The 25,314-nt window shown below is 36.4% G+C and overlaps 3 protein-coding genes and 1 pseudogene across 3 annotated transcripts in view; 1 reads left to right on the plus strand and 3 right to left on the minus strand.

Moving 5' to 3' along the window:
• The window catches only part of LOC125835792 (GDSL esterase/lipase At5g33370-like), a 233,433-nt gene that overhangs the window by 49,959 nt on the left and 158,160 nt on the right, over positions 1 to 25,314 (plus strand). The window lies entirely within an intron of this gene.
• On the minus strand, positions 9 to 7,214 carry LOC125835794 (uncharacterized). The gene is made up of 7 exons (XM_049514896.1): positions 6,946 to 7,214; positions 2,220 to 2,329; positions 1,172 to 1,383; positions 1,000 to 1,091; positions 783 to 885; positions 550 to 692; positions 9 to 456 (listed from the first exon to the last, which is right to left on the minus strand). Exons 1-7 carry the CDS (start codon positions 7,186 to 7,188, stop codon positions 343 to 345), a joined length of 1,017 nt encoding a protein of 338 aa, XP_049370853.1. The 5' UTR covers positions 7,189 to 7,214; the 3' UTR covers positions 9 to 342.
• LOC125835724 (protein EIN4-like) lies at positions 9,391 to 16,977 on the minus strand (annotated as a pseudogene).
• LOC125835784 (uncharacterized) lies at positions 16,620 to 18,793 on the minus strand. Its single transcript, XM_049514885.1, has one exon. It carries the CDS (start codon positions 18,766 to 18,768, stop codon positions 17,104 to 17,106), a length of 1,665 nt encoding a protein of 554 aa, XP_049370842.1. The 5' UTR covers positions 18,769 to 18,793; the 3' UTR covers positions 16,620 to 17,103.

Raw genomic sequence — 25,314 nt, forward strand, 5'->3', positions numbered from 1 at the left:
ATTCACCCTTGAGAAGCTTCTCAAACCAAACTGCACCATCATAGTGTAAACTGACCTTAAAACAGCCCCAAGCTTAAGATAACTGATGGAGTCAACAGAAAGAATATGACCATCTTGTCAAATTTTTGCTCATCCTTTTCTGTATATCATCATATAATCACAGCACTACTTCATATGATTCACGAGACAAAGTGCCACTTCTACACATCATTGATTTAGCTCTGTTGGAGGACGATTAAGGGTATAAATAATACATGGTCATCTTTTTTTTCAGTTTCTTAAGCTTAAGGAACATTAATTTAGCTGCTTGCAAGCTCACTTTCTCCCATCAAAACCACAGGGTTATGGACCTACTTGGACATGTGGCTTCTGGAACTTCCCATGAATCCATACTCTTCGCATGATCTTCCCATTCCGTCGATTTACTGACTGGACACAACAATATTCAAGCTCAAGCTGCAAAAAGGTCCATAAGTATGTTACATTTTTTGGTAATGGAATCAAAATTCTTGACTGCAGTTCCAGGAAGTAGCTCATGGGAACTAATACCTCAGTGAATCCTGAGCCGCAAAAGAGATCTCTAACACTATCCAAGCAAAAGAAGTGAGACCTTGTTCTATCAGAACGTATGTACTCCCTGTATCCTACTCTTTGCTCTGGCTCGAACCGAAGCATGGTCATATCATAAAGACCTGAGTTCATATTCCCCGAATTCAGATACAAGGAGAAGAACTAAACAGATTCCATCATTCAAAAGATACAAACATAGGTCAGGTTATTACCATAATCCCTGAATAACAACAGTCCTCCAGGCTTTAGAACAGAGAAACATTCTGTGATTGCTCTTGACATCCTGTGAAGTGGCACTGCTGATAGAGTAAATATCTGGCAGATTATGAAAGAAATATCCATGAACTTAGACATTTGATATTTGTAGAAACAAATACACCTGTGAATAAAAATGAGCCTTGATTATAGACTTATTAAGGATATACATACTAAGGTAACAAAATCTACTCCGGCAATGCAGCTATTGTTCTTGGCAAATATCGGTGGATCAGGGAAATCTTGCTTGCTGCAGCCTCTTGCACCTGCATGAGCAAAACACTTCAATTAAGACAAACACCTGTTTGCATATACAATAAAATGAAGAATTGATACATTTACCGACCTGAGGGGCACATATTCTGCTTCTGGAAGGAACTTTCACGGCAAGAAGTGCAGACTAACCAATTTGGAAATCCACTAGCAGAAAAATCACATTGGAATGGGTAAAAACGCTCTTTAGCCAAGTTGATATCAGCAGCTTCAATATTCTCTTTAGCTCTCTCAAGAGCCTCTTTGCTGCAGTCACAGGCATACAGAGAGATGCTCTTGTTTCCACTAAAAAGATAAGCAAAGTTTCAACAATGAGCTAAGAATACTACGGTTCTGAATCTTCGCATAGAACATTGAAATTCTCAATCAGCAAGTGAACAAATATGATAGCCTTGCTGTAACAAAGAGATGAAAACAGATAAAACCTGAACTTAATTTAGAGAAAGAATGAAGATTCTTCAGCATTGCTCTTAAATAAAGTCAAGTAGCTACATCACCACCAAACCAATAAAACTCTGATTTCATGTTAGCTTCTTATTTCTAGTCTATCAGCAGTATTATTTCTAGGTGAGATTGAATAGAAAGTAGTGATTCTACTCTACTCATCTGTTTGAGTACAGAAGCCTCATATATTGTGTTTGGACATGAAATTTGTGGTTGCTTCCAAGTTTAACAAAAGAATAAGATGACAAACTTAGAAATAGCTCCGCTCAATATGATTAATTATGAGATATCAAAATATGACAACAACAACAACATAAGTGTAATCCCACAAGTGAGGTCTAAGGAGAGTGGTGTGTACGCAGCCCTATCCCTACCCTGCGAAGGTAGAGAGGTTGTTTCCGATAGACCCTCGGCTCAAGTAAAGCATATCAAAATCAAGTATGGAAAGAAAATACAGTAATGAAGAAACCATGCTAAAAATAAAGGAGAAAGATAACAGTGGCAACAACAAATAACATGGTAACAGAAGCAAAGGATCAGAGCTAACAGCAGGTAATAATAGGACTAGTGGCTTATGATTATGCACCTTACAGAAAGAGAATTTTGGTAGTAAATTTCCTCAGCCTAAAAGTGTTTAACTAATTAAGTCACTCAAGGAAACTGAAGTTCTTCCTCACCGAAGTACTGCCAGAGCTGTACTACCATTTCCACATCCGATCTCCAAAACTGTCGAGCATCCCCCGCAAGAGGCTAGCTCTGGGAATTCCTTAAGCAAGTACCGACGCTCCTACATGAAAGAACTTTTGTTAAAGAAAGAATGTAAAGTGGAATATAGTTTTTTCTAGCAGTTCAAGGAAAGGCTTTCTCTTCTTATTGCAACTGCCGATAAGATCAAAGTACTGAAATATGCAACCAAAAATAAATACCCAAACAAGCAGATGATGACCATTAGTCTTGAAAGACAATAACATGATGATGTCATTTGAAGCAATAATAGAAGATTTTAAAAGTAGAGATTTACAGTAAAAGTTATAGCAATGAGCAGATGCCTCAGCTCTCATTCTAGTTGACATTTTTTTTTTTTGAAAAGGTAACTTGTATTATAAACACAGGAATACTCAGGATGTATTCCAGTAATACTTACAATCAGAAATACAAAAGTGTTGCTGTTTTCCTATGAACTCCTTAAGGACTCTAACATACTAGTTGACATTTTTTTTTAGAAAGGTAACATTATTTCTATATATCCACAGGTATACTACACCAACAGGTATAGTTCCCCAACAAAAGTACGACAACTTACATCTTGTGGTTCAAGTTGTCCGTACAAAAAGTCTAAAACATCAAAAACGTCTTCTGTTTGAGCAGATAATTTTTGCTCACACCAAAAATAAAATAGGCTTAAGCAATTCATCTTAAGAATCTGTAAGCTGCTTTGTACTCATTCAAAACACCTCTTGTTCCTCTCAATCCAGACTGACCACCAAATACAACCCGGAACAATCTTCCATCTCTCCTCCTCCTTACTTACCATGCCATCTTTGTTCCAGCATCGTAGGGCACCCGCTATGCTTCCAGAATTCTAGTTGACATATGAGAAAAATAAACCTTGCACTTCCGTCTCTTTTGAGCAAGAAATTATCTTCTTAAACTTGCTATACGTTCTTATAATACAAAAGCATAGGGATCATTGTTGTACCACATTCTAGTAGTTGTAACGTAGAATTGTGACAGACGGAAGCCAAAAATTTTAAAACATCACTCTTGTTTTCCATTTTGATGATCGGAAAGAGCAAGGTTTTTTTCCTTAAGCACCTTCTAGTTTTTCACCACTGTATAAGAAAGGATTCCTCAAAAAATCTACCAAGTACAATTCTTTGCTAATTATCTAAGACATGAACACTAGTAATCTTTTCATTAGCACAAAACTCGAAACTAGAACCTTCATACTCGTTGTCTTGGAAATCGCACCTCTGGACTTGAGATTGAATCCCTGGTAACTCAGCTGCCAAAGCTTGACCATGGAACTTAGACCTCAAATGCATACTTATAATGTGTAAAACTCACAAGACACCCAACTCCAAAGTAGCCTCATGGATTAAGCTTTATTGCCCAAGTCAAAGGAGGACTTGGAAAGAGAAAGGGAGGGAATATACACCTTCCTAAGAGAAAACATTAGCATATTTGTCTACCATTGTGAGCAGAGATCATGCTTTTATTAGAGATCTGTTGTAGAGAGATTTGCCTGGGACTTGGGAGAGAAATGTTCTACAAGTGATACAATGCCGACCGTTAAAGTGTAGCTTGTTGGCCAAGATAGGCAACTTCAACCCTAGATTTGTACATCTACTTATGTTTTCTGAACTAGGTCATCTTAACGGTCCAAAACTTGAGATTTGAATCATTGAGTTAAGTGGGACCACAATCTTAAACCCATGGAGCTAACCATAGTCCAACCTCAAATCTAGTACTGATGAAAAGCCCCAATATCAAAATGTGAAGAAACTTCTAAATGTGGAAGTAATACGATAAATTGGTATGAGTACTTTCTTGGATCTTTACTTGAAATTACAAATCATGGCTGTAATATACGAAACGATTCCATAACGCCAAGACCATCCCATATAAGAGTGAGAAGAAGGTCATAGTTTGGTCATTCACACATCCCCTAGAGGTCATGGGATTGAGCTCTTGGGTCTTCCTTCAAGTATGACACTTTCCCTTCTAGTGTTTCACTTCCTTAGTCTAGCATGCAGTTTCATACCTTAGTTTCCTTGTCTTCGTTTCCATATTAGAGCTTTTACTCTAAGCTTCCTATTGTACCTCTTTGTCCTTAGTGTTGTGTATTACCGCTTTTTCTATAGCTCCTCATATCATATCTTTCATGTCATAGCTCCTCATAACACTCCTCTCATATCATACCTCTCAATTCATAGTTTTTCATACCAATACATACATAGTAGTTGAAGTTTATGTGATGAATAATGTTAGACTTTGTAGAAGACAACTAGAATTTGCCAGGATCTCAATATTAAAGGTATAAGTGCTTTCAATGAACTCTGAGGTTCAAATATTGGGATGAGATTCATAGGGGATGAATCTGTTGGATACAGAAGAAAAGTGAACCTCAAAACTCTGGAGATGAGCTCTAGCATGGCTATACACCCAAGAGAGAGAGGAATGAACAAAGATGGTTGTAAAAGGTTGGTATAGGCAGTGGAGCGCATAGTCAAGAGAAAATGAAAAATATGGAGCTTTTTCGAGCTCCATGGTCAACTTCAGCTATTGTGTTACAACGATCAACTTTTAAACTGCTTCCAAATTTAGAAACTTCTCTACGTATGAAAGTGGGAGTTTATAGTAGCGGAGTTTATAGCTAAGTATGTCTGATTCACTTGTGGATTCAAAATCGCAATCCAATTCACACAACTTTTGGGCTGATTAGACTTAGATGACAAAGCATACTATGAGCATCATCCTTGGATAGGGTGTTATCTATCTCTAGAAGAGCATTCCTACAATAACTCAATCTCTCCATAGTAGCTCTGAAGCAAGCTCTCTGTTAAGATGGTATTGTAAATTGTAGTATACACCTTCTCATATGAAACTATCTCCGTAAGTCCATCCTCTAACTTACTCCTACCTAAGTCCTTATCTGAGTTATGCTTCAAAGTTTATTCCCACGGCAACTCGGAGAATCTTTTATAATCATAGGTTCAAGGTACGAGATACGAGGTCCCTGGGATTAAAAGCAAGTCCTAGTGGCTAAACCAGATGTCAATGGATCCAATCTCAACTGCCTTTAGGAGCAAGGTTCGAATCTTCAAGTCTTGAGGCACAAGATTCTGGTTATAAAAATACTAACACTAGCCACTCATGTTATGAGCCTGAAATTAGGGTTTCGTGGTGCATATCTTGGCAAATGAGCTATGCTTGGATAACCATGATCATATTTCAGAATTAGGTTGAGTAAATTTCTTCATATTGGATTTCCTGAAAATGCAATACTTTGCTCTTTAATGTACACAAGTTTTCTTATGAGAAGCTCTACACTTTATCTATTTCCTGCCTAGGTCCTCATCTGCCACCGAGGAATTATACTAGCGTATGTTCGATGTATGTACTACAAAGGACAACTGAGTTAGATAGAGAAGGATAGATTTCAAATCTTGATCCAATCATAAAACCTTGAAGCAGGGACAGATATACTCTAGAAATAGTGGTGCACGTGAACTATGGTCTATCCACCAAACTCGGTATTTTATGTACATATTTTCTAGAATTAATCTAATATTGTGTGTTGGCACACATGCTCCAAAAGGGCTAAATGGTGCACTTGATTGAATGTTGAGTTATTTATCTCAAGGAACAAGGATCAATTCTCGCTTAATACATTATTTTTCTCTTTCCTTAGTGGTGCACCCATGAACTTGAAATCCTAGATCCGTTCCATACTATTTTTAGTAAAGACAATACTAAAAATAGCAAACCCATGAGCTCAAAGATCATGAACCTTACATATCAAAAGAAGAAGAAAAAGAGAAGGATCATAGACCAACGACCTCAGCAATAAAGATCTTAAGTGTTGGATCAATTAATAGACCTCGCCTACAGAACTGAGTAAGTGCACAAACATAGGCTCTGGTACAGAGAATCTGGGCCAACAAATTGTGCACAGAATACTATCTTGAGAAGAACCTTGCACACTGTATCCTCCAACCTCAGTAAAAGTACACAGTATAAATAATCCTTCAAGTACAAAGATTTTTACAACTGTATCCTCCAACCGGAAATTTTATGAGTTTCAAAGTTCACAAGTGTACATTTGAGACACAATGCACAAGATCTTAGAATTGGAAGCAAACCTTGAGACTGAATCAGCTATCTAACAATCCAATGTGAAGCCCAAGGTGCGAGTTCTCAGTCATCAGACGGTTCCATAGTTTGTTTGGTACTACCACACACACTTTTGTCAAGCCTTCAAATTTCTTTTGACATCACTCCAAGTTCACCACATATATGGCTACTAGTATTTCACATTTAACTAATGATGCCGATCCAGAGTGCTAGTTGTGGGCGGGTTCACAGAAACCAGTAGCTTTTGTTCAAACTTCATATATATATTTAAATATTTGATTGTGAACCTAGTTATTATTGCATATTAACTCGAGGTTGCTATAGAATCCATAAACTTCAAATCTTGAATCCCCCTATGCGTAACAAGCAATCATTTTCCATTAAAATTACTAAAGTTCAAATCTTTCAGGTAAATCCCAGGTTTCTGCCACTTTTCTAAGCAACCCCACTAAATAAAATTCACACACATAACCAATGGAAGAAACAAAATACACAAATACAAGCTCAAGTCAACACTATCAACATCAACAGTAAATTATTACTTACCTTGAAGAATTTGCCAGTGGAATGGCGAGTGTGGAAGTTGTTCCATGCTTCAGAATCTTCCTGCGGAGAACATAAAGAAAGTGGAGAAGACAAAAGGGTATGTTGATTTTGGGTGATAGAAGAATTAGGAAAAGGAAGTAAATGGTGAGCAAGAGAAGGATTATTTTCGATCTCTTGCCGAAGTTGATCCCATTCAAAGTCCTTCGAATAGTAGTTTGCCGCTGCCATAATTTCTTCTCCCATGACTCCTCCTCCTCTCTCAAACTTCTCAAAATCCTCTCTTTTACGTTTGTGGGTTGGGGGTCAGAATATATGACTCATTGAGATGAATGTGTATAATTAACACGGTGTTTGGATTATTATTACTTATTGTATTGTATTATATTGTTATCATACTTACAATGTATGTTTTGATTGTTACTTAAAATGTATTATATTATATTATTAAATTTTGTTGTTACGTAATAATGAAAATCCTCATTTTATGGAATAATCGATTTGGTCTGTTCCCATTGTTACTTAATTTTTTTTTCCCAATTATATCATGGCATAATATTTCATAATACTTTTTTACCCTTTACCCTATATTATTTATTTCTAGTCAAACCTTCTACCTTAGAATAATTAAGGATATTTTAGTAAATTTATAAATTATAATACAGTACGATACAGTCAAACCAAACAATAAAAATGCTATTAAACAACAACAAACAATATATACATTGTATCTACCATACAGTACAATACAATAGAATACAATACAATACAGTGTTAAATTTTGTCGTTACGTAACAATAAAAACCCCCATTTTATGGAACAATCGATTTGGTGTGTTCCCACTGTTACTTAATTTCTTTTTCCAATTATATCATGGCATAATATTTCATAATATGTTTTTACCCTTTATCCTATATTATTTAATTCTAGTCAAACCTTCTACCCTAGAACAATTAAGGATATTTTAGTAAATTTATATATTATAATACAGTACGATACAGTTAAACCAAACAATAAAAATGTTATTAAACAACAACAAACAATACAGTCTAGCCAAACATTGTATTTACCATATAGTACAGTACAGTACAATAGAGTACAATACAATACATTATGAAACAATGGGTAACAATGATTCAAACCGAGTGTAAAAAGGGACATATTTTTGTTACCTTGCTATGTAATTGGCACTTGACAACACACTCATAAAAACATTGTCATTGTGTTTGTTTTGAGTCTTGTTTGAACTTGAAAAAAAAATCTACGTTTACCTCTTCGAACCGATACACGTCGTTAAATAGGTCGCCACGATCACCCAAAAAAAATTCGGCCAAAAAAGTGTCGCACGCACATATCACCGTGTTTTTGACTAAGACACATAATAATTAAAGTGGTTGAATAAAATTTTATGACAAACTTGAGAGATTATCGATATATTAAAGTTGGATTAAAATTTAAATAGAAAAGGATCAAAAATCTTGTCTTTAGTTACAAATGTTGAAAGGTATTTTTTACTCTTTCTTGTTTAATGTATGAGTTTATAATCTACCAAAAATTGAGTTACTATGATGTTCAGGAGATTGAAATCATTGTTTACAGAGAAATTTGTTAGGTACCAATCTTTAGGACTGAGCTCAACTTTTGAGACTCGGAGATGATGGGTTCGTTTCTTTATCCTTCTCAACGTAAATCGTTTAGCATGGCTCAAAGTGGCCTATGTGAAAGAAAATTAAATTGCATACAAAGTTAAAATTGTAGTTATATATATAATGGTGAAATAATCCGTGTTTCAAGTGATCACGAAAGAGATTAATATTAAATGTAAAATTCTCTTGATTTCTTCACGTGTTTACTTCTTTATATATTTTGAATTGTCTTAATGAGGATCTTAGTTTCGGTAATACTTATAAATCCAAGCTAATTCTCTCTACTTTTTTTATATGTCATTTCTATCCATCTCAGGTGACAAGTTCAGTTCATAAATTACTTTCTCAATCTTCTCGACAATTTCGAAAGGGCCAATAAATCGAGAACTAAAAGTATATTTGGTTGGAAGTTACACAACACATGTTTGATGGAGGAGGTAATAGGTACTCGGTGGACTAGTCGAAGTAAGCACATGTTGGCCCGAACACCATGGTTATAGAAAAGGACTAGTCAAGTTTACTATGTAACCAAAACTAACAATGTGACAGGTGCAATATTCAAGCTTGAGAGTTCCACAAGGTTTCTTGGGGGAAAAAATGATGGAACCCATACCACTAGCTTGACATATTTCACTTCAACATATGAGGAGAACTAAATTGCAAGCAGACCTATGTTAGTAAGAAGCTGGTTTCATCAAACAAAGATGTAATGCAATCTCCATAAAGGTGTATGATATTATGGTGTTTAGGACCCTTCTTAAGTTTGTTTTTCACCACTAGTACTACACCTCACAAGCCATCATCACCATACACCCCTTTGAAGGAGTCGTTGAAGTTCATCGGCTAAGCCATGTAGGAGAACATGTTTCCTTGTTAGACCATCCATTCCCACATGTAGGCAGATACCATACTTGTTCCTCTGAACTAGCAGTCAGGGCTATGATCAATGGCCAACTACGGCTTCGGAACTTATGCACCCTCAATGCCACTTCAAATCCACCCATTTCTGGCATTTGAAGATCCCAAGCTGACAACTTGAAAGGTTGTTAGTACAGGGCCTAGAGCACTCAGGCACTGAAAACCAGTTGATACACTTTCTGGTTACCAGTCTATTTACATCATTCAGTGTCTTCTTGTTGTTATCATCAGCAAGGACTACACGAAAGCTTCTGAACATTGTGACGGAAATTGGTTGCTCCAAAGGGTTTCTATATTCAAACATGTGTTTCCTAAAAGATGACTCTTTTTGAAATCTCAGAATGAGTGTCATCACTTGCACGTGGCCCTGGGCATTCGTGGACATCCATATATTTCCCTATCATCCGAAAATTTTATGCAAAAAAAAAAAAAATACAGGTCAGAGTAAGCAATATGGTAACCAGGCTATTATTTCATTACTTTCACTAACCAATTTACCATATCAAATAGCAATGGCAAGGAAACTAAAGACAAAATAGTCTTCTTGTTTGGATTATTTATTAACATCATAGGCAGCATCTAAAAACTTTATACAATAATACAACAAAAATCAAGAGAAATCATCAATTCTAAGGATGAAATTCTTACCAAAGGGAAAAAATGGCGGGTCCCATGTTCACACTAGCTGCAGCCATGGTAGGGGGCAGTTAAATAAACAAAAGCAGGCAACAATGACATTCACAACTTTACATTGAAAAACATGGATGTTATAATTTCAAAATCATATGTTCTGTAGTCACACCATGAAAACAATCATCTTGAACAATCGACAGATCCGATTTGTTTACAGGGTGTTGCCTTGACAGAGAGCATGGAGTCATACTGAATGCACTCCTTTATTTTACACAGTTCTTATGAAGGTTCATTCAGTGAGAGCAAATACAACTTAAATCCCAAAAGTTCCCAATGTTAAGAATAAGAAGGTAAAGGACAACATGTAGCAGTGCTGTCTGCAGAAGCCCAAGGCTGAAAGGAGTACCAATTGCATTGGAAGTTATATATGATAAAGAGGGAGTGATGGTAAATATCTGAAACACATGATGAGTAATGTATTATTTGAGTATCTAAAAGTAGTATAGCACCTGTTCATAGTCAGAGACTACTATTTTTGTCACATTAAACCTAGACAGAAAATCAGTTACCTGTTCCTCGCCAAACCCCCCCACACCTAATAGCTTTAAGCTGTAAAGGTGATGGCTTAAAAAAATTTAAAAAAAAGTTACCTGTTCCTCAAAAAAAAAAAACTAGACAGAAAATTGATCTCTCAGAAGCTCAACCAGTGAATTTTCTTCTTCAACCTTCCTATTTAGCTAATTTAACATATACCTACAACTTACAAGTACGGGGTTCCCTCTATCACCCATTAATGCTCTAAAACATGTGTCATTTGCTCAAGGCACATGCAGGAGTTCCATTTAAGTTCTGCTAATATCATTTTCAAGAGAAGAAATCCAGAACCTTTTTGACCCAAAGAAGACATCCTGAACTTTCCCTGCTCACTTTGGATTTAGTTTAAGAGTACAAGGTCACTGCCACAAACCAGCAAAGAGATACAAGGTCACTGCCACAAACCAGATAAATGAAGGCAACATCTTTAGCTGCATCCTTACGAGCACATCTTTCATTCTCATATATAGCAAATCCTCCACCCCTTTCTCTCTCTCCCTCTCACACCACATCTGATGCAAGCAGATGTGAGCGCTACATATCTATCCAGTGACTTTTTGCATGAAGATGCTTGTATCTAGTTTCACATTAGGAACTAAAATGAAGCTAACTAACATCTAGTGTACATCTTTTGCATTCAAGGGTATGGCCTAGTGGTCCATGAAGTGGGTTGAGAGCCACGAGGTCTCGTGTGCAAAACCCAGTGGAAGCAAAAACACCAGGTGATTTATTTCCATCAGTCCAAGCCTTAGTTGACAATTCGCTGCCAAATAATGCGAAAGCAACTCCATTTGCTGCTGTTTCAACAACTATTTTCACAAGATTATGTCCCTCACATCACCAAAAGAAATGATTAACCGGAAAGAATATGCTGGAGATGAAAGAATTCAAGGAATGCAAGTATTGAATTAAATAAGAGAGTATGAGTTGCAGAGAATGAAAGACTCTGAGATAGTCAAGGAATACTCGGAAAAATTGCTTGGCATTGTTAACAAGGTAAGATTACTAGGCACTGAATTTAAAGATTCAAGAATTGTTGAAAAAATTTCTGTTACACACCTGAAAGATATGAAGCATGTATAATTAACTACCTTGGAAAATACACGAAGATCTGTCCAACATTACCTTGGCAGAGTTGTTAAATTCTTTTCCGGCACAGGAGCAAAGAGACTGTGAGGCAAGATGGTATGGTTGAAGGAGCCTTAGCAGTCAGCCATAAAACTCAAAGCAGGAGTAAAAATTTGAAAAATTACCCACCTTGTGAGCATTGTGGAAAAATGAATCATCCACCATACAGATGTTGGAGAAGGCCAGACGCGAATGCAGCAAGTACAATCAACTAGGCTATGAAGCAGTGATTTGCGAAAACAAATTTGAGAACCATGAAGCAAATGCATGTGTGGTCAATGAAGAAAAAGAAGAAGACAATCTTTTTGTTGCAACATGTATCTCAAGTAAGATTTCATCAAATTTTTGGTAGATTGATAGCAGTTGCACCAACTACATGACTTATGACAAGAGTGTGTTTAAAAAATTAAAGCCTACTGAAATATCCAAAAACAGTGACCAGATTCTTGTTGAAGGAAAAGGAACGGTTGTCATCAAAACAAGTTCATGTAATAAGGCAATTTCAGATGTTCTTATGTAGATATTGATCAGAATTTGTTGAGTATTTGTAAGTTGATAGATATAGGATACAAAGTATCCTTTGAGGATAAACATTTTCATCAATGATGGTGTTGAAAAAAAAGTTTTAAACAGCAAGATGATAGGTAGACATTTCTCATTTGATCCAATGAAATATGTTCCTGTAGAACATGAAAGATCATAGGCTGAAAAAATTAGAAGATGATCCTCCATATGAAAAGCACAAGCAAAATGTGAACCAGCTAAGTTTAAAGGATCTTTCAATGTTCCCAAAGAAATTGAAGCAATGGAGGAGTTATCTATGTTTCATGAAAATAAAATGGGTAAGTTTAAATTCAAGATGCAAAGGAAGTAGGAAGACATGCCAAAAAGATTTAGTAGTCAAGGGTTGCATTCAAGACGAGAAGTGAATTTAGTTCAGTACAAGGCCAAAGATGAATCTGCACATTTATTCACAGTCACTTTCAGTTATCAAGTGTGGAGATCCCAAGATAGAAGACCAAAATTTTGCAGCTCCTAAAGCAAGGAGTGTTGACTATTTACTTTAGAATTGCAAAGTTTTTAGTGCAGTAATTTATTAAGATAGACCTAGTCAACTAGTTATCCCTTTTAATTAGGAGTTGATTTCTATTTGAATTTTGAGTAAATTTCTAGACTTTAGGAATTTGGTATTTTCAGCAGATCTTTTTGCTTATTTTTAAATTTAGATGTGAGTATTTTTATTACAAATTGTATCCTTAGACTGCAGTGAAAATAAATCAATCTTTCAACTTCAGTTCATAAGCTTTCTTTCTTGCTTTTCATCCCTTTAGTATTTTTTATTCTTTTCCAGATATTTCTTCTCTTTTAAAACCAACACATTCCATCATATTGCATCCTAGAAACCTCTTTACCTAAAGATTTACAGATGAACAGTAATTAAAGAACCATCTCCTGATCATACCAGTAACCTGAACCCCAAGGTAGTAGAGCAATTCTTCACAATCAACTCAACGTTTTTGACTTAGTGTGGCATTTGTGGCAACCTTGGGACAACATTTACAATAAACATTAAAAAAAATGTCATTCTGTTTGACACACTTCTACGAATCATCACATCTTATGCATCATTTGCACGTCTCAAATTTCTTAAACAATCAAAAGATAGATTTATGATGTGCATTCTCCACGTTGAACTACTTCCACACAAACTCACTTTACCTTCTCTTTTTATCAGTTAAGGTTAGACGAACTCACTTTACTATTTTCCTCTACCACTACAAATGTAGCATGCAGCTCAGCTTTACCCCTGAATCTCCAAGTAAAGTCATAGTCCATACTAGGGGTGGGTGTTCGGGCAGTTCGGATTGGATACGAAGACTTTGGTTTGGATTTTCAATTTTCGGATTTAAGAAATTAATATCCAATTCCAATCCAAATAAGTCCGATTGATCAGTTTGCGTAAGTCCGGTTTCAGATTAATCTATTTGATTATTTCAGATTTTTGGTGTTGAGATTGTAAGTGGAGTTTCTTCTTCTTGCAAAAATAAACATCCTAGTAAAATATTCATGTCAAATTGTCTTAATAATTTCTCATTCACACGACAATCATCCAAATAAAATATTCATTCAAACAATGAAACCATTATAAAAGAAATTTCTAATATAAACAAAGTAAAATCATGCATAGATAGATCATACTACTAACAGTTCATATTCAATTCAACATTACTCAATCCTTATATGTTCTATGTGATTTAAATATCAATTAATATGCTTCCATAAGGACCCAGTGCCAAAACCCACAACTCGTCAAATAAGAATGGAAAACACAGTCACGGTGAATAAACCTCAGTTTGCACTATCCATTAGCCTAATAAGGTACATTGACTGATTTAGTAGGGTATTGGACTTAATATTAGGTACATGGGCTTGTCTAATATATAAGGATAAATATAAGGTATAAAAACAAATTAGATTTTCAGATCTGAAAATCCAAAGTCAGAAATCGAAAATCTGAATATTTTAGAAGTTAAATCCAAAATCCAATCGGAATCCGAAAATCCAAACAAATTGAATTTCAGTTTGACCCAAACTCTGCCATTCCCTAATCAATACCTACACGCAGACCTACATGGCAGCATGTATGTATATCACACAAGCCATGAACAGTACTTATACATGATCAAGATCTACAATCATCAATAGATACTTGTTAGCTATATAAACTAATTTAAATGAGAACATACTGACAAGGTCAATCAGGAAAACAACAGCATGTATTCTAACCTGAAAAATCTTTTTGCAAATGCTGAAACTCCAGCCCTCCATCACCTCCCTGATGTTACGCCTTCTTCCACAAAAATGAATGGTGGAGATTGAACTATCTGATTGAAAGCCTTCAAAACTAACCTCAATATATAATTATATGGTCACATATTCATCTGTTGTGCATAATTTTCTTGTACCCCAAACTGCTCCAGTCTCTAAAACCACTCCAAATATAACAGAGCCCTTTCTAATGCTGACATTTAACAGATGTCCTACCATATGTAACAAAACCTAAAATGTTCTCTTCTCATCGCCCATCACCTGATTAGGTAAAGAAGTAAGAACACCTGTAGAAAATCCAAAGCCCTTATAGATACAAAAGCACTTAACAAGACAAGAAGTCTCCCTGACCGGTAAATGTAACTGAAAGTGACTCATTTCTACTGGAAACATTCCATCATCTTTGGAAGATATTGCTATCACAACATTTGTCAATATGGAGAGAAAAGTGTGTGTTTTCACCATTGTGTTTACAAAAATCTTCTGGTCAAAGCTTGCTTTCTCATCTTGAAATATGGAGAGCAAACACAAAATTGAGTGCATCGGCTGCCGCATTCCATTGTTCATTACCTTCTGAAACGAAGTCCTTGTATGGCTTGCCTTCGTAGCATTCTATTTAGTCTTTAGCCTGCTGCAGCACACAATTTCTCAATTCTACTTTTCTCCCCCATGGTATGAGACTCATCAAGAACAGTTGCATAGGACAAAGCAGCCACCTGATCAGAAACTACTTCCACTATCTCCATCTCATCATAGCTCAAGACTCGATCATCAGCACTTGAAAGAACCAATCCTAATTGTAGGCTTAATTTGCTTGATATAGGGATCAAACCCGCGACTGATGTTATTGAAATCTTTATCTCTATGACTATGATTCATGGATTAGTTTTGAATTGTAATTTAGTAGGCATTTGGCCATAGATTCCAAAGATTTTTCACTTTATTGGAATTTATGAAGATGGGAGTTATGTTTGGTTATACTTTTTACAAAGGACGGCTTAGAGCACCTTTTTTGTGAAATTTATGAAGATAAGAGTTGGAAAATAGGTTTGGAGCACTATTCCAAATTTGGAATCCAACTCCAAGTTGAATTTGGAAATTTATAACCAAACATTGATTTTGAAATAAAGTGAAATTATTCCGAAAAAGTGATGATTCTCATGAAAAATTAATATCTACATTTTTCATTTAGGAATATGAAAAAGAAACATCAAAAACCAGCAACATCAAACATGGACACATCATCACAAATAAATGGGAGATCCAAAACAAAGCAACCAATCACATCAAAAACAAAACATGAATATTTAAAAAAAGAGTACACTCAAATGAGAGTATTGAGCTAAATTTTGAAACTAGACTATTGTGCTAAATTGGTGCTTAGCATTTCAGATCATTCCAGACAGATAAATTTTACAGATGTTGAAAATATTGATGTGACATCCTGTAACAAGGGACAGAAGAGTTCGAGTTGCAATTAAACTTTTTTTTTGCAATGATCAGATAGTGCGAAAATGAGGCCATGATAGCCCCATTTCATCTCTTAAAAATGAAAAGATGAACTTACTAGAATGGAAGAACTAAGCAATATAAAGAAAATTATGATTACTAATAATAAGATTACTCAAGGAGCATGGAGATAGAAGCAGTAAACTGATTACTGAAGCTACTTCCGAAGAGAATAGAAAATAAATTGGCATTACAATAGAAATATCAACGCAAGTGCCGGAGTAATTCTACACCATTTTTAACTACAGCATCCAGAAGACAAAAATTGAAGCAACAACTACAAACAAAGAAGTGAAGTAGGCAGTGTTACAGTCCCCTGTTATGGATCTAGTAATGGGACGCTGCAAGATGAAATCTGTTGTTTTCTTCCTAAGATCTATGGTGCTGGTTCGTTAAGAGAGAACCTGCAATCTCGAGTTAAAGTACTCAAAAAATGGAACAACTTTCTGCTTAGATTGCATAGGATAAACATAGAGTTCAAATACAATACTTATAAGATAACTACCCCTAGAAACTAGGACATTACTTCCCAATATTACTGGAATGAGAAACTGCAAACTACAATAAAGATATAACTACTACTAGAATGAGCTACAAGCAAATAGCTACTACTGTAAACTGTGGAGACTAAGGAGTGATAACAGGCAGCCTCCACCTTATCACCATCCACAGCATTAAGTATAGGAAGACTGCTAAGGAATTCATCAAGACCTTCAAAAAACCCAATTACATCAACAGTATCATCCTCTCCCTCTCCTGCTTCATTTTCTTGGCCCATCTGAATTATAGGCTCTTCAACCTCATTACTGAACTACACATTCAAATCCAAATTCCTAAGTGTTTTGCAACCCAACAAGGTGCCTTATTGCCTTACTTACGACACCTCTGTTACTTGACTCAACTGTTACAGCATGGGTATTTCTACGCCACCTTGAGTTGCTAAACCATATTGCAAATTGACATCATTATTCCCTTCAACAGTTTTTTCCTTATCAGCTTGCTGTTTCTTGGCATTTTTGCTTGGGGTTCCAGTCCTTGCACACTTTCGCTTCCCATTCTTTGCTTTCTTCCTTTCCTTATTCCGATTCCAATCCACACTTGACTCCTCGCTTGACTGTGATGCCTCTACTAACACATCATCATCAATACATATTACTGGAGAAAAATGCTTTCGTCCACCCCCACTTTTCGATCCGCCAGCATTATGCGAACTACCAAGATTATTCACATTACTCTGTCCTCCACCAGCATGATTGTTCACATTACTCCCTCCATCCCACCCAAATCGCGAACAGGTAAACATGGGCGAAAACGGAGACCAGCTCGAAGCATTATCTATATTTTTATGAAAATCCTCCAAAGACGATCCAAAAGGCATAAATCCCCAACAACAAAAGCTATTTTTTTTTCCATCAATAATTGGAGGAGGAGACGCAATTGGTACAGCTTGAAAAGCCTTCTTACAATTTTGACACCTTAAAGTACAATGAGTATAATCCACAGAATACTCATACATAAAGAGACAGTAAGGACATGCAGTCCAGAAACTGGGTATACTCTTACCTGATGCATCTACATTCCCTTCTTTCTCCTTCACATTATCACCAGTACTTGCAGACTTATTTGCATTGTTCCCAACCACATTCTCATTTTTCTCCAGGGGCTGTTGACTCCCACATTGCTCTGCACAAACCACTGGTTCTCGCCCTTGTGTCGAGCTCACCTCGGTACCAAATGGTGGGTTTTCTCTATTTAAGCTTCTCACAGAGGTTACCAGCTGTGGTTGGTTCAAAGAAAAGAATGAGATAGGTTGTTCATCTGTGTTTAAAAATGAAATGGGAGTCACGGGTTGTGTCTGTTGTTTCAGAAACGTTTCAGATTGTTGCAGTTGCTGCTCAATGGGCAAGCTTTCCATAGAGATCACAGTTTCTTGTTCATGAGTCAGAAATGTCACTGGCATAGAAAATCCAGCTTGTGGGTCTCTACTGAAGCTTACTCCAGCAGCATGTGACCCTTGATCTTGAGTAAACAAATTCTCAAACATTTGGTCTGCATTCGAACTGGGCATTGAAGGATAAACACTCTGATGCACAGGGGTAGGTGTAGAAGTAACAACTGGGTAAGGGTTAAGGAGGAAACCCAGCTCCTTATCATACATACTTTTTCTCAAGGGGTCAGAAAGAACTGTGAATGCATCAACGACAAGACGGAAAGCCTGATCAGAAAATGGGAAATTGTTGCTCTGAGGATTCATAAGAAGATTAAACTGGCGATACTGTTCGGCGATGAAATCGGCATTTTGGGTTTGGTTAGGAGGGATTTGGAGGATAGAGTAGTAGTCAAAATGATTGTTAATACGTTTGTCGCCGGCATTCAAAGTATCAACGATGCCGAGTATTTGGTCGGCAACAGGTGCAAATGTCGGGTCGGATTCACGGGCCCAGGTCGCGAATGACTTGCTACCAACTAGATCACGATTTGATAAGAGATTTTCAGCGATTGATAGAAAACGTAAAGCTTCTGATCGATTGATTGGAAGGCCACTGTTGATGAAGAAAGGATGCTCCATTTTAGGGCTTCAGAAGAGAATGAAGAGGAAGAGGAAGAGGAAGAAGGAAGAAGGAAGAAAGGTGGAGAAAATGAAGAGAAAGAAGGAAGAAAGGTGGAGAAAATGAAGAGGAAGAAGGAAGAAAGGCTGAGAAAATGAGGAGGAAGAAGGAGAAAGGCAGAGAAAATGAAGAGGAAGAAGGAAGAAAGGTGGAGAAAGTTAAAGAGGAAGAAAGGCGGAGAAAATGAAGAGGAAGAAAGGCGGAGAAAATTAAGAGGAAGAAAGGCGGAGAAAATGAAGAGGAAGAAAGGTGGAATAAATGAGAGGACGAAGGAAGGAAAGCGGAATAAATGAGAGGAAAAAGGAAGAAAGGCGGAACAAATGAGAGGAAGTGTGTTCCTCCGAAATGAAATAGAAGCCACGTGTTGTTTGCAGATTTCGAGGATGCCATATTGCAAATTTGCAATCAATTCACTAACCTTTTTGAGTTTTTCCTTTTTGTAACTAGTCCTAATATACGCGTCTCGCGCGTATCCCTCGTATTGATAAGAATAGATTTTTAAAAATAACACAAATAATATCTAGAAGATGTGTTTGTGTACAATATAAGAATCGGAAAAGGGCCTAAAATACCCTTGAACTATTGAATTTGGTACAAAAATACCCTTCATTAACCTTTTGGCTCAAAAATTCCCCCAACGTCAATCTACTGGCTCTAAACTACCCTTATTTTTAACGGCCCACTTTAAAAACAAAATTAAGAAATTCATTTATTACGTGGCACGTTTCTATTAGCTATTATTAAAATTAACCTAATTAATTAATCTCAATTCAGGATGTGGATCCACCCAATAACCCATACCTCCCTAAAGGTGGTACCCTATCTTCATCTTCTTCATTTTTCCTTTTTTTTCCAGTGGTATAAAGTCTTCTCTTCAATCTTGACTTTTCTCTCTTCTTGAGTTTTACGTCTTCTTCTTGAAATGCAACAATAAGATTTGGGTAAAAAGGGTACCCGATCAAATCCAAATCTAGCGCCCAAATTTTGAAGAAAAAAAAAAGGGTAAAAATTTCATCGGAAGTCTCATTTTTTGGCTCGAATGAGTTGAAATTTTGAAATTTTCTCTCAAAGTTCATACATTTTTATCTTTGTAACAGGTCTTATGTTCTACTTATCATTCGATTTTGTGTTCGATCTCCATTTCTTAATCTTCAAGGTCCTTCATAAACTAAGAAACATCAATATGATGTCAGCTTATTAATCTTGTGCTCTGAACATTCTTCTGGTGATCTTCATAGACTTTGGATTGGAGTTAATGAAGAGCGAGTGTGAAATTGAGAATTTGATTTTGGTGGTGGTGAATTTAGGATAAACCCATATGATGCATTTGAACATAGAATTTTTTCTAACTTCAAATACCCAATTGTTTTGATTATCTTCAATTTCTTGAGAAGCTTTTTCTTCGATAATCTTCAATCTTGAAATTTTCAAAAGTAAGTAATCAAATTATAAAAGCTAATTTCTTGATTTAAAGCTGCTTTTAGGGGAACGAGTATGGATTATTGGGTGGATCCGGATTTGAATTGAGATTAACTAATTAGGTTAATTTAAATAATAGCCAATACAAATGTGCCACATAATAAATGATTTTTTTAATTTTGTTTTCAAAGTGGACTGCTAAAAATAAGGGTAGTTTAGAGTCAATAGGTTGACGTCAGGGGCATTTTAGAGCCAAAAGGATAACAAAAGGGTATTTTCGTACCAAAATCGATAGTTCAAAGGTATTTTCGGCCATTTTTCTGTATAAGATTTAAAAGGAGAATTATAAATTCTAAGTGATAAGTGATCATATTTAAGAGATCTATCTGCTCTAGCAATTCTTCCTTCAGTTTGTTCTAATACTTCAAAAAAAGCATCATAGAAATAGCGTTTGATTGAAAGATAAAAAAAAAATCTAGCGCGCTTCGTCGATAGTAGCCACTGGAATTTGTCGAATAGCTTCTTTCCGGCAAAGCTTTCCAATCCTACACTCCTTCCTTCCATGTCTGGTGGAGATATTCCCCAGCATGAGAGCTGAGTGAAGACCTTATTTGACATGTTTTTTTTCCTTCCGAAGCAAAAAAAAAAACCTGGTATTTCACTACCAATTCATTTCATTTTTGATTCCGGATGATGATCCCAACCCTATTGGACGTAGCTCTCTTAATCGGTCTTGAACTTGAATTGGATAGACCAAAGTCTTTCTTACCCATCCGATAAGCCTTTTACAGATTCAGCTTTTTCAAACCCTCTCAACAATACTTGACTGTTCACTCATGCTTTCATGGGAACAAGAAATTGGAAGTCTGCTATTACTGATCTGATCTTTCTTTCTTGGATAAGCGAAAAATTTCAAAAAAAAAAAAAAAATCCTTTTGATTAGCCAATTTCCAAGAGGGAGGTCTTATGGCAATCTCGGACATACTACTAATCGGTTATTTGGCCTGATCGAGCAACCTATGAACAGGTGCCACCTACATAACCTACCTCCTAGACCAAGGGAAGAAGGTACAAGAGAACACTTTTGAGAGCCCTTTTCTGAAATTAGTTCCTTTACTCTTTTGGAATGAATTACGGCCAGTAAAGTAATCTGGTGGAAGGGGTCCATAGAAAAAAAATTTGGCTTCTTTCTCTTTTTTCTATTTTTCGTTTTAGAAAAGAGAGGGTAGGAATACTTGCAACTTAAGCAGAGGCATCTCCCAGGCTTAGAAAAGATCCGCTAGAGACCCCTCTAAATCCTAGTCGAGATCTTCTCTTTCTCCTATTCCGGTAGACGGACGAGCATCTTCGAACCTTAAGAATTGAGTTTGAAAGAGGAGTACCACTCAAGCTTCAACTCTTCTCCTTTCCTCAGTTCTTGTTAGTACCCTTTCATGAATGGGAAGAGGAAGTGTTTTAAAAGTCTTTCTTTTTCTTACAAATGCCAATGCTGGTAAACTTTTTTTTTTTTTGAAACTGTTAAGGTTGTATTCTTCAGCATTAAGGGCATGCTGGCCACCACCAAAAAGTGTCAATTACAAACTTCCTAACAAATCTACAATCTGATCTGTATCTACTATGCACAACTGTTTACACCAAAAAAGTAGAGATACTATACAATTCCATTTGACCTTGTGTATGGAATTGGATCTATTTTCGAAGCATCTACTATTCCTTTCCTTCCAAATTGACCACCATATGCATGATGGTATTAGCCTCCACCATCTCTTCTGACTCTTGGTGCCTCCTCTTCTTACCCATCTCCTCGACACGTTTGATGTACGTTCTGGCATTGTCCAATTCAGATTTGAAATGCTAAGGAACAAATTCCAGATTTGAGCAGTGTAATTACAATGCAAGAAAAGGTGGTTGTTAGTTTCACTTGTCAAATTGCATAAAAAACACCTAGGGACCAGCTGTCTACCCTACTTCTGAAGTACTTCCTGTGTTAAACAAGCTCTCTTTATCACTAGCCAAGTGAAGCATTTCACTTTTGTAGGAATATCCCCCTTCCAAAAATAATTCCAGCGGTGTTTTGCCATCACCTGGAGACCTCTTCTGTAAGCATTGTTGACTGAGAAAAGGCCATCTTTGTTGTGCTTCCACAACATCCTGTCTCTAGCATTTGCGTTTATGATCACTCCACCTAGCATCCCAAATATCTCAGCCACGCATTCCACCTCCCAATCATTGAGAAGTCTTCTAAAAAATAGATCCCAACCCTGTTCAGTCCAGCAATCACCAACATTGGCATTAGGATTTCCACAAATTTGAAAAAGATCTGGAAAGAGATCCCTAAGAGGGGATTGATCTATCCATACATCCTTCCAAAATTTTGTTGTGCCACTTCCCACCTTGATATATAAATTTGTCTCCATTTGTGGCCACAAGCTTCTAATTGATCTCCATGCACCCACACCATAAGGTTCTGTTGTGTTCTCTGTACACCAAGGGTGTAACTCACCATATTTAGCTATAATCACCTCTTTCCAGAGGGCATTTCTCTCTTCAGTGTACCTCCGCAACCACTTCAAGTTCTTAATACCCAGCCCCCCTCTGTCTTTGCTAAGTAGAGCAGTTTTCCAGTTTACTAAGCTATAGACTTTTCCATCCTTGTTGCCTTGCCATAGGAATTTTCTCCTTAGCTCCAGATTTTCCACTACTTTTCCTGAGATTGGGAATAGAGACATCACATAAGTGAGGGCCATCGGACTGGGTAAAACCTGAATTAACCGTGGTGCACTTGCGGGAAACTCCTTGCCGAGGGCCTGTGCACCCCCGGGATTAGTCGGGGCTCAAAGAGACTCGGACACCCGGTGCAAAATCAAAAAAAAAAAAATAAGTGGGCAGAGAATCAAGAATAGAGTTTATGAGGATCAATCTTCCTCCAAGTGAAAGATATTGAGCCTTCCATCCAGAAAGCTTCTTTTCAGTTTTCTCCAAAATACCATCCCATATTTCCAAGGCATTGTGATTGCTACCCAATGGCATGCCTAGATAGGTGGTAGGCAGCTTCCCAACACTACACCCTAGTATGTCTGCCATCTCCTTTATCTCCTTTATCTGAGGTACCTCATTCACAGGGAAGAGACTACTTTTTCCCCAGTTTACTTTCAATCCTGAGACTGCTTCAAAAAGTACCAATATCACTCTAATGTAGCTTATATGTTCCTCTACAGGATCACAGAGGGTATCATCCTCTGCGTAGAGCATATGACCAATTTCTCTTTCTTCCCCCCCTCTACCTCCCACTTTGAAGCCTTTGATCCATCTATTTTGTGTAGCAATCCTCATCATAACATTAAATCCCTCCATTGCTAGGATGAACATGAAAGGGGAGAGAGGATCACCCTGTCTCAGTCCCCTTTCTGATTCAAAAAAACCCACAGGTTCTCCATTCACAAGCACAGAGAATTTGACAGTTTTAATGCATGTCTCAATCCACTTCAGCCAATGCTGGTAAACTAGTCCTTTAGCTTTATAGAATCTAGCTGGACAAGCCTACCCAAGCCTACCCAGGCTAGTCATCATTAGCTCATTGGTTTGCTTTCTGATAGCTTTCTCTAGGCTAAGAAATTCAACGACTCATTCTGGAGTTTTTCTATTTGTTCCCCTTTGTAAAGCAATCAAAAAGAGACCAAAACTACGTGTAAAAAGGTTTCATGAGCAAACAATATTGTGGAAATCAAGGGAGAGAGCCATTTTAGAAAAGATACACTAGTTTCCGATCCCCCCCGAGCTTATGGGTCAACCTCCTGATAAGATGTGAATATACCACTATTCCTGATATCATAAACTACTCTGTGAGGCAAAAATGTTTTGATATCATTGAAAAAGCAGTTTCCATGTGCGTCAAACACATCTATGATTTTGGAGAAATAACTAGTAAAGGAGTTGGCCTGGTCAATAAGAGGGAGCCATGCTTTGGACTGCTTTTTCAAAAGAAGCTATCTGGAAGCCCCTATGGTTCGCTTTTACAAGACCACCTAAATACATGCATTATATGTGTATTTCATGTTTAATCATTACAAAATTTGTACTGCTACACTACTAACAGATTAACATTTTATATAAATATTAGCATTACAAAGAAGAATTGCAATACCAAGTTGTATAGTAGATTAACATATAGTATAAGTTATTCATTTAAACAATTAGCACTTATGGAATCGTATTGTAATTTATTATTGGCTTATTTGGCATTAATAAATTGACATCAATCAATTGATATCATATCACAAATGCATTATTTATTTGCAATTGGTCATTAAGGAATTACTATGCCACCAAACTAAGAAAGACTCGTAAAAATTAGTGGAAACTACCTACATTAGGGTAGTTTGTCAATATCACACGCCTTGGGTGCGATCCTACTCCGGACCCTGTAAACGTGGGATGTTTTGTGCATCGGGTTGCTCTTTTTCTTAATTGTATTGTCAAAAGTCCTAAACATAAGGTTGCTTTCCACTTATAAGTACAATTTTATTCAACACGTAACTATTTTTAAAAGGTAAAATCTTATTCGCTTTTAAATTTCTAAATATTAAAATTTTCTACATATTTCAAGGAAGGATTTAATACATAGAATTTAGTTAATTTTTTAAAATTCTAAATATTAAAAAAATAATAAAATGACTATTTTGACAAGAGTGAATTATATTTTAAAAGGGTAAAAATGTGAACAACATTTTCCTGTGGGACTTCATACTTTAAATATTTAGTAATAACTTAATCTTAGCCTTTTCAGTTTTACCTTTCTGAGATGATCTCAATTTTTTCTCTTAATCTGTGTCTAGTCAAACACCCACATAAATTGTAACGGAAGAAATAATATAGATTTCACTAAAGAGAGTGTAACAAAAACACTCAATTAATTGAAACAACTTAAAGTATGTTATGTTTCTATATTTTCTTTTCTTTTCTCGATTATACAATTGAAAAGAGAAGTAGAAGAAAGAAATCAACATATTAATGCAAAATGAAGCTAAACTCTTTAATTTATTTTCTAGTACCGTGAGTTGATAAATTGTGATGGATAATTAGTTAGT

Source organism: Solanum verrucosum, unplaced genomic scaffold (assembly GCF_900185275.1).
Source record: "Solanum verrucosum unplaced genomic scaffold, falcon-dt-bn FXZP01000128.1, whole genome shotgun sequence".
Taxonomy (NCBI): Eukaryota; Viridiplantae; Streptophyta; class Magnoliopsida; order Solanales; family Solanaceae; genus Solanum; species Solanum verrucosum.

Excerpts from the sequence above, each read along its gene's own strand:
- LOC125835794 (XM_049514896.1), bottom strand. The coding sequence starts at position 7,188 with ATGGGAGAAGAAATTATGGCAGCGGCAAACTACTATTCGAAGGACTTT. Across the intron at positions 886-999 it reads GAGTAGATTTTGTTACCTTA|ATATTTACTCTATCAGCAGT; the intron begins GTATGTATATCC and ends ATAATCTGCCAG. Across the intron at positions 457-549 it reads GCGGCTCAGGATTCACTGAG|CTTGAGCTTGAATATTGTTG; the intron begins GTATTAGTTCCC and ends ACCTTTTTGCAG.
- LOC125835784 (XM_049514885.1), bottom strand. The coding sequence starts at position 18,768 with ATGGAGCATCCTTTCTTCATCAACAGTGGCCTTCCAATCAATCGATCA.